This window comes from Lithobates pipiens, unplaced genomic scaffold (genome assembly GCF_037356315.1).
Source record: "Lithobates pipiens isolate NorthernLeopardFrog02 unplaced genomic scaffold, aLitPip1_a1.2 Scaffold_1, whole genome shotgun sequence".
In the NCBI taxonomy this organism is placed as follows: Eukaryota; Metazoa; Chordata; class Amphibia; order Anura; family Ranidae; genus Lithobates; species Lithobates pipiens.
Genome location: NW_027507685.1, coordinates 67,791,472 through 67,801,590, shown reverse-complemented (window position 1 = coordinate 67,801,590; position 10,119 = coordinate 67,791,472). Strand labels below are relative to the sequence as shown.

Genomic DNA, 10,119 nt, shown 5'->3' with positions numbered 1-10,119 from the left:
TGTGGGCCCACATACACAACCTTCATAGCCAACCCACCCACCACAGCAGCATGGCGGTTAATGGCAATGCCAGCTCCAAGACCCCCGACTAGGCCGTTGGTCTGGGGATTTTCTCCCCCTTCCACACTTACTAAATATTATTTTATTTTTTGTTTGAATAATGATTTGATTTGTTATATTTTCTATATTTTTGGATGCATAGAATGCACTTTTTGGAAAAGTTCTATTGGCCGATAGCATGTCTAATTTTATTTGTAAAATGTAAAATTAACAAGGGACACAAACATAGTTGTATCTTTGAGATTAAAAACTACAAGACAATAGTGTTATGGTAACTTAGCCAAAAAAAACAAAAAAAACAATTATGATAATATTCTAGATATCACTGGAAAACAAAAGAATTTCAAATATGTTTGCCATAACTCCATCGGTATCACCAGCAAAACAGCTTCATTATTATCCCATTAAAGAAGAAGAGGAGAATGTTTTCTGCATTTTGACAATTCATAATTTGCCGCGTCACGAATGTTAAATCTCCATTACGAATGCTAGTTTACAAGACTGGGTTGTCCTTGCTTCTGAGCATGCGTGTTTGTACTTTGGACTCTTGTGTGACGGACTGATGTACACACGATATAAAAATCTGAAAACAGACCGGTGTCTGCCAAAAATTTACTAGCCTGCCATCCAACATTTGTTGGCAGAAAGTTGGACAACAATTGTCTGAAGGAGCGTACTAACGATCGGATTTTAGGCAAACAGTCTGTCATCACACAATTCCCTGGTGAAAATCCGATTGCATGTACGATGCCTAAGTACGTTTTAGGTAGGATAAAAAGCAAAATGCACACTCTTGATTTTGGGCCCTGCTTCTTGTAAAAACAACAAAAAAAGAAACACAAAAATGTGGAATCACTATGAATGTCAGGAGTTGGAGAATGTGTTTAGGTCTGTTCTTTGGTAGAGGGTCATGGTAATGGCAAGAAATGTATAGCTAAAATGTTTAATTTATTTATTTAACACCAAATGAAGGCTTATATTGTTTTAAAAAAAAAAGCATAACTCTCCTGGATATGTCTAATTTAACTAACACATGCCACAGTTGCAAAACAGTTTTGTTTTGGCCTTCATCAGTAGAGAATTAAAATTCCATTTCACACACATCTATTGTATTCCTCTTATCATTAGGATTCATTTTTTCATAGTACCAACTTGCAGAGGTGTACAAACGAGGGTAGTAATAGTTATACCAGTTACCAAGCCCATACATAAATTATATGCTATGTCTATACATACTCCAGATAAAGGAGGGTCCATCATAATTTGAGATAACCCATGTGCTTATTGACCAGAGATCTGTAAGACAGGATAGGGGGGCCCATGTTCATGAAGGGAACTCAGGAGGGAAACTTACGCACCAAAAGACTGTGCAACATATGGAAGTGGACTGGTAAGTGGTCCATAGGGGTCCACTGTTAGCTGATGACAGCAGATAATCTAACCTTCTATTGAAATTTGGCCACTACACAGAACCAACTTTATATGCTGTTGTGTTTTTAGGTATGGATACAGTTTTTAAGTTTTAGTATACTATACTAAGTATAGTAATAAGTTATTACTGAAAGCCCATGTTATGGGATCCTTTGAGATGTTTCTCAATTAACAAGCAATTACTACAAAAATAATTGATATTTTGTACAATGCGCTTGAAATGTTTTAAATGAAAATGTGCCTATAATCTATAATTCCTTGGGATTTGTTTTAGCATCTTGTGCTGACTAATAACTTTTACTTGGAAGTCATAATCATTCCTTTTGGAAGGTGACAATTTGAACTCTGCAATAACCATATAGTATTCCCACAAGAACATGGTAATATATAACTCAGGTCTTATAAATACTTCTGAGACAGACTGCGTACTGCTCTATAGTAGATTCCATGAAAGTAGAATCTGAACAAAATTAATCAATCTATCCTGAACTGGTAATCTGTAAACTGGTATAGGCTTTTGGGAGCTCTAACTTTGTGTATTTGTGACAAATGGGGTTCTAGGTATCACAATGTTTAGAAACGCAGTGATTCTGTTATTATTTTGTGAAAGTGTATGTCAAACTGTGAAATTTGTCTGCAGACCTGGCACACCATATCCACAAAGGCCCTTCTACATGAGTGGAGATGTACTTATAGGAGGGATGCTTGATATACATATTTATTACAAAACAGAAGCCTTTAATTTTTCCAGCCCTCCACACCTTCAGGCACGAAAGATAAGGTTAGTATGGTTTTCATTTTATGTCTTTCATATCTGCATGAAAATACTCGGGCACATCAATATTTAAAAGTAGATCTGAAAAGTAAAAAGATTTATAAATTACTATGAAATAGGATTTATAATAACCTAAATATCATTCAATATTTTTTAGTTATTTAGTTATATGCATACTTTAGTTACAGTATATTACAGTATATTAGCACTCACATACATTATATAAAAACACAAATAAGATAACAGAAAAATACAACTCTCATTCTTACATCCATTTAAACAGAAATAGGCTTAATTCAAGCTAAAACAAAGGATAAGGTCCCTTATTTTTGGAAAAAAGTGACAATTATTTTTAGCAATTGAGTTCAATGAGGTTTCAAAATTACTGTCACATGGCTAAAAGTAAAGATTTATTGAATACAGGTATTTAGAGAGCACCAACGATCCCAGCAGCACATCCAATACAGTATATAAAATGCTGCTTAAATTTTGGGTGCTATATAAATAGTCCAGTGTGTGGAAACCAGAGTACACCTACGCAAGTGCATAAAGAATATGCAAACTCCATGAAAAAATAGCGTCTTGAACAGGATTTAAACCAAGGACCCTAGTGCTGCAAAGCAGAAGTGCTAACCACTACGCCACTGTGTTGCTTTTTTATCTTTTTGTAAAGTTTCATTAATTTTAGCCTATTGTATCTAACACCGAATTGCATATTTGGGCAGCTAAATTTATATTTTGTTTTACATTTATTTTAATTTTGACTAGATTTAATATCTTTTTCATGAAAATTTGATTTTCAGAGATAAATCTTAGCGCTGTGTATTTTTTAGTCCAATATTAACTATTATATTTGCTACACCTTAATTGTCTGCCTATATATATGTCATTGTGGTACACATTTCAATTAATAGATATTCATGCATTTAATCCTTTAAAAATGATTAGGCCAATCTCCAATGCAATATTGTATCTACAGTATATGTAAAAAAAAAAAAAAAAAAAAGGAAAAACAGAAACATCTGCGCCACCTAGTGCCATAAAGCTGAGTCAATACCATATGTTCCTGCTGAATACACCTAAAATATATGCTATGTCTGCACTCTAGACAGATATGCAATGGGGGTTATTTACGAAAGGCAAGTCCACTATGCACTACAAGTGCACTTGGAAGTGCAGTCGCTGTAAATCTGAAGGGTAGATCTGAAATGAGGGGAAGCTCTGCTGATTTTATCATCCAATCATGTGCAAGCTAAAATGCTGTTTTTTTTATTTTCCTTGCATGTCCCCCTCGGATCTATAGCGACTGCACTTCCAAGTGCTCTTTCAAGTGCACTTGCAGTGCACAGTATATTTTCCTTTAGTAAATAACCCCCAATGTGCCTTATTTGCTAATGCCTTTAATTTGGTAGGGAACAAATTAAAGGCATAATTTGGTTCCTAAAAAATAAAGGATTATTGAGTTTGCATAGAAAACAAGTATTATCTGAAGAACAATTAGGACCCACAAAAAAACTGTTATTCCTGCAACTTTGGTCTTATTGTGAAGTTGTCTTTGAATTTAATGCTGGATATAAATTAGAAGTAAAAAGTTACGAAACCAATAGTAGCTTAGGGTGTGCTCAATATACCAATATTTGGCATGACACAACCTTATGTTATACTTTGTACAAAAATACTGAATTCTTGTGCACCAAAATTCATTTTAGTGGACTTTTTACTAAAAACATAGATTTGGTAAACAGTTGCACAAATATTACAGATTTAAAAATTCTTTTATCATATATTAATTCTACAGGGCCTCTGCTTTTAGGAAATATAAAATGTTTTGGGGGTCTTTCTAGACAAAAATGCAGTTTAAAATGTGTGCAAAAAAAAAAAAAGCTCCAGAGGCAAAGTGATTAAAACAATACCTGGTGATCTTGAAAAGTCTTTGTTCAAGCTCATTACTGCTATAAGGTAACAACACTCTGTCCCTGTTTCCTAGTTGTGCTCCTGCATTGTCACCTGTCACCCAGGCCTTAAAAAAAAAAAAAATGGCCATTTTAATATACAATACACTTCACTGTTGTCCCCATCAGGAAAGCTTCCCTGAAAAATGACATCTAGCCATCACTGGAATGCATGTTTGTAGATAGAAAGTAGCTTCAGGTCTGGTTGCCGTTTGCATATTCCAGGTGCATTTTGCATTTTTCAATGCTCGTTTTTTATCTATTGAAGTCTATGGAACCAAAAACCAGAAAAAAGTCCCTGGCCCTTTCCATAAAATGCACATATATGAACGTGACCCATAGGAAAACATGTTAAATGGACTGTAGTGTGTTTCTGCGAAACTGAAAATGCATGAAAAAAATGCATAGGTGTGAACCAGGCCTAAAAGAGGCCCCTGGAGACATAGGGTACTGGGATGAAACTAATGATAGAAGGCTTCTATTAAATCCAATTACATTCAATTATAAGGCACAGTGCTTTAGCAACTAAATGTGACTGAATTTACATTTATTTTAATGCTAAAATGTTACACCAAAATAAACTATAACATAAATAAAAATCACATTATTTGTTCATATCAAAAGTTTCTGTAAACTTGGGATGTGGTGCCTCTCTCTGCTGTTCTACCACCCATACTGTACATACAAATTGTGCTATAGTATAAATGAAAAATAACAGAAATTTAAATTAACATTCTTAAAGTGTTACTAAACTCTGGATCCTGCATTCATTATGTTTGGTCTCCCACAGTACACAGAACGTGGAAATGCGATTATTTTATTAAATATAAATGGCTAAATACCTTTTCTCATCAGCAGTATATAGCAGTCTTGTGACTTATATCAGTGTCTGGTTAACCGCTTCAGCCCCTGGAAGATTTTACCCCCTTTCCAACCAGAGCACGTTTTGCGATTCGGCACTGCGTCGCTTTAACTGACAATTGCGCGGTCAAGCGACATTACACCAAAACAAAATTGACGTCCTTTTTTCCCCCACAAATAGAGCTTTCTTTTGGTAGTATTTGATCACCTTATTTTTTGCACTATAAACAAAAAAAGAGCGACAATTTTGAAAAAAAAAATATATATTTTTTTTACTTTTTGCTATAATAAATATCCCCAAAAAAATTGATATAAAAAAATGTTTTTCCTCAGTTTAGGCTTACATGTATTCTTCTACATATTTTTGGTAAAAAAAAACAAAAAAAACGCAATAAGCGTATATTGCTTGTCTTGCGCAAAAGTTGTATCGTCTACAAAATAGGGGATAGATTTATGGCATTTTTATTATTATTATTTTTTTAGTAGTAATGGCGGTGATCTGTGATTTTTATCGTGACTGCGACATTATGGCGGACACTTTGGACACTATTTTGGTAGCATTGTCATTTATACAGCGATCAGTGCTATAAAAATGCACTGATTACTGTGTAAATGACACTGGCAAGGAAGGGGTTAAACATTAGGGGCCGATCAAGGGTTAAGTGTGTCCTAGGGAGTGATTTGAACTGTAGGGGGGATGGGCTACCACTGACATGACAGCGACCACTGCTCCCGATGACAGGGAGCAGTAGATCCATGTCATGTCACTAGGCAGAACAGGGAAATGCCTTGTTTACAGGCATCAACCCATTCTGCCTCTGTTACACAATTGCGGGACACCAGCAGACACCGAGTTCGCGGGACCCAAGGGCATGGTCACGCTGTATGCGGCGGGCACACACCCCCACTAGCCCCGCCAATTAAAAGGGGACATACAGGTACGCCCATTTGCCCATCGCTGCCATTGTGCTGACGTATATATGGGAATGCAGCGGCAAGTGGCTAAAGCTTGTAGGAGGAGTTTTCATTCTCCTCTGATTGTAATTTGAGTGTCCCCAAAGCTCGTTACTATCAGGAGATGGTTTGGGTACAGTAAAAGAAGGGGCGGATCAGAGAAGACGAGATCAAAACAGCCTTTTTACACAATGCAGATTGACCCCTTAAGTTCCACAGTAAATATAACTAGCATGCTTTTCTGCAGACACTGACTGAATTTAAAATAGTGGGTTTAGTAACACTTTAAGTAAATAACCTTACTAAGATTTATATAGTAGACATCAATGTTTTCATTTAATTACTGCTAGTAAGTAATTTTTTATTTTATTTTTTATTTCAGTATGCTGCTTGAAGACTTTTACAACTTCCTAAGCTTGGTGTTTGCTGTGGATGAAATCAACAGCAACCCTAACATACTGCCAAATGTAACCTTGGGCTATAATATATACGATTCCTATGTTGACCTTTTCAGAACTGTCCAAGGTGCTGTCCGCATTTATTCAGGGAACACTAAGCAATATCCTAATTACAATTGTGACAAATATGGAGTACTTGCTGCAGTCATAGAAGGGATGTCATCTAGTTTTTCTATACAGTATGCCAATATATTTGGAATGTACAAATACCCACAGGTATGACATCCTTTAGTCTTGTCTTATATCACGTGTTGCTAAGTGTAGCTTCCTGGTGTACCAGAGAGTTGTACCATAATAGTTATTTGAAGACGCAGGAGTATAAAGAATGAAACGATTAGGTAGTCAAATGGAAGCCCCCACACAATTAAAGGTTGCATTAAATGCTTTATTTTACTACAGTACTTGATTATTGGGGAAAACAAAAATTAGCTGCATAGCCAAGTGGCAAGTCCAAACTCCGATGTGCTCAAATGATACAGCACCCAGCAAAATCTTTGGCTTTCAAATCTTCTGCGTGCCCCACATTGAGCTGTGCTTTCTGCCTCTGACTCCTACGTCACTACAGGACATGGGACGCAACAGTAAACCAGGCACCCAGCACACCTAGACGTATGCTGAATGTGAATATATTGCTAGATGCTGTATTGCTTGAACAGAGGGGAGGTTAGACTCGCCATCTTCCCCCAAAGAGGTAGGTATTCAGAGTCTATCATTGCAGGGGCCATTCTGCTGTGTTTTTTTGGGGGGTGAGTCACTTTAAATATAAATATGTTATATCTTAGAAAAGCAAATAATGTTCATACTCATATTTTGTAGATAAGTTTCATGTCCCAAGAACCTCTTCAGAGCAACAAACAGAACTTCCCAAATTTCTACCGTACAGTACCCAGTGAAAAGGCTCTGTATGCTGCCATTATAGCCTTACTGAAGAACTTTGGTTGGATGTGGGTTGGTATTATATATGCGGATGATGATAGCAGCATAAATGCTATAAAGATTATTAAAAACATGATTGTAGAAAGTGGGGGATGCGTTGAATTTATTAAACTAATACCTTCCATCAATGACTACAGCCCCGAAAGAATCAAAGACATAGAGCAAACCATTGCACGGTCAACTGCAAATGTTATTCTTCTGTATGGCTCAAAAAATAATGTGTACTACCTGGAATTGAATGTTCATGTTACCAGCATACCGGGGAAAGTTTGGATACATACTGCCGATTCCAGTTTCCGAATATTCAACGTGGTAAATGACACAGTTGTCAATGGATCTTTAAGATTCATCATGCAAAAAAATGAAAATCCAGCATTTATAACATTTGTGAAGAAGGTTAACCCAAGTCGTTTCCCGCCAGGTCGGACCTTTACAACATGGTGGGATGAACTATGTGAAAACCGATGTCCTTTCAATCCAAGAAACCGAAACTGCACAGGTGTGGAGAGTGGAAGGCAAATCATATATTCTCACTGTAACCTTAAGTTCACTGGTATGAGTTATATTGTTTACAACTCTGTATATGCCGTAGCCTATGCATTACATGAAATGTATCAAGAAACACCATTAAGTGAAAGATTGCAGGATAAAAATAAATTACAATTTCAAGATTTAAAAGGCTGGAAGGTAAGAAAAAAAAAGTAATTTGATAACCTTACAGTAACATTTACATGAAGGGATTCAGCAATACTACCATTCCCTTTCAGAACTTCCTTGTCAAGCAGTTAATGGAAGGTCATTGTAGATACTATAACAAAAAAACTGCCAAAATCCAAAGGGAATTTCTTACCTTCTGATTTTTACATTTTGGTATATACACCAGGCTGATGTGATATAGGGTATGAATACTATAGACCACTTGCCAACCGAATCAGTGTCTATTTACCATGTGATCAGCTGTTTCCAATCACAGGTGTCAAAAGAAGCCATTTATCTGCACTGTTTTCCTAAAGCTGACAGCATGATACCAGCTAACCAATAACCAGCTTCTCTAAAAAGGGACATCTACACTCATAACCAGGGCACTGATTATCAGTGCAGTCCCAACAGTGCCCACAAGTGCAGCCAATCAGTGCTTCCAATCAGTGCCCCCTACAAGTGGCCCTTATCAGTGCAGCCTGATCACTGCCTCTTCATCAGTGCTCATAAGTGCCGCCCCATCAGTGTCCATCAGTGCAGCCAATCAGTGCCGCCTTATCAGTGCCCATCAGCGTCGCCTTATCAGTGCAGCCTCATCAGCGAAGGAGAAAAATCACCTGTTTGCAAAGGTATACAAACTATGCAAAAAATTAAAACCCCAGTGGTGATTAAATACCACCAAAAGAAAGCTCTATTTGTGTAAAAAAAAAAAAAAAAAAACATTGTTTGGGTACAGTGTTGCATGACCGCGCAATTGTCATTCAACGCGTGACAGCGCTGAAAGTTGAAAATTGGCCTGAGCAGTAAAGGGGTAAAAGTGTCCAGTAGGTAAGTGATTAAAAGCCTCTCCTGACAATTTACAACCTTATCCCCTAAAAAGTCAGTGTTATTGACACTAGACAATATGCTAACACAGTAAAGGTTATCTGAAACACTGCATCCCCAGTAACTCATTAGTGCTTGGGATCTATTTTCAGTATTCTCTCAGACAATAATTATCTTCTTTGACAGAAAGAGGAGCAATAAAGTGTAACCAAGCTTAGTTGAATAAAGTTAACTTGCTCTGGAGGACAGTGATTACTGCAGTTTATTGGATGTCATTATGTCCTTGCTAAAATGTTTTCATGCATAGAAGATCTACTTAGGTTTTATGTGCCAGGAGTTTATTCTTTGTGTGTTTGGATGGTGCAGTGCCTGCATCCTAAAGTACAAAAAATATAGTGTTCCTCAATTGTGGTAGAAATACTATATACTGTAGGTCTTCCCCTAAGGCAGGTGAAATAATGACTGATGGGATGATAATGAACTCTGTCAAATATTGTGGGATACATCACTGTTATATGAGGATATGAAATTAATAACACCTTCTCTTCATATGAAATCTAATTTATTTATTTTTTGACAAAAATGGGGGTGTTAGGTAACTCTGTGATGGGTAGGTGGTGGGCTATTATTTTAAAGCCCAAATGGCAATACTCTTTTAAAAGGATTATTTGTCCAAAGACAGAAACAAATACTTTAAAGAAATGCTTTTAATGTGTTATTGTTGTTTGTGTGAGTTTGCACTGCATTCAATATTATTTGTCATTTACAGCTACATAAATATATAAAAAGGGTTAATTTTACAAACACATTGGGGCAAAACATCTATTTTAATAATGAAGAAATATCTATTGGGTATGATATTTATAATCCGATCAATTATCCAAACTGGACAACAAACTTACAGAAAGTTGGACATTTTGACTTACATGCTTCACCTGAGAGACAAATCAATATAAAGGAAGAAGCGATAGTCTGGGAAAACAAGTTTGCCAAGGTTAGTCTCCTTCATTAAGCTAATTGTTGCCTTTATGGTCATGGTTGTTATCTGGTTTGATGGAAACATAAGAAGCTCAGTTTTTAAAGAGGCAGATGTATTTTTAATTATCAAAACTATCTATTCAAAAGGCCAAATATATTTCCAAAACAACCAATAGGCAATCATTTTACT

The 10,119-nt window shown here is 36.3% G+C and overlaps 1 protein-coding gene across 2 annotated transcripts in view; it reads left to right on the top strand.

Annotated features, from left to right (window-relative positions):
• Window positions 1–1,926: 1,926 nt before the first annotated feature.
• The window catches only part of LOC143927978 (vomeronasal type-2 receptor 26-like), a 29,425-nt gene continuing 21,232 nt past the window's right edge, over window positions 1,927–10,119 (top strand). For both annotated transcript variants that reach the window (XM_077452559.1, XM_077452646.1), the window contains exons 1-4: window positions 1,927–2,272; window positions 6,416–6,707; window positions 7,308–8,114; window positions 9,721–9,945. In XM_077452559.1, coding sequence (XP_077308685.1) covers window positions 2,061–2,272; window positions 6,416–6,707; window positions 7,308–8,114; window positions 9,721–9,945 — 1,536 coding nt within the window. In that variant the 5' untranslated portion in view covers window positions 1,927–2,060. The remainder of the gene's footprint in view (window positions 2,273–6,415; window positions 6,708–7,307; window positions 8,115–9,720; window positions 9,946–10,119) is intronic.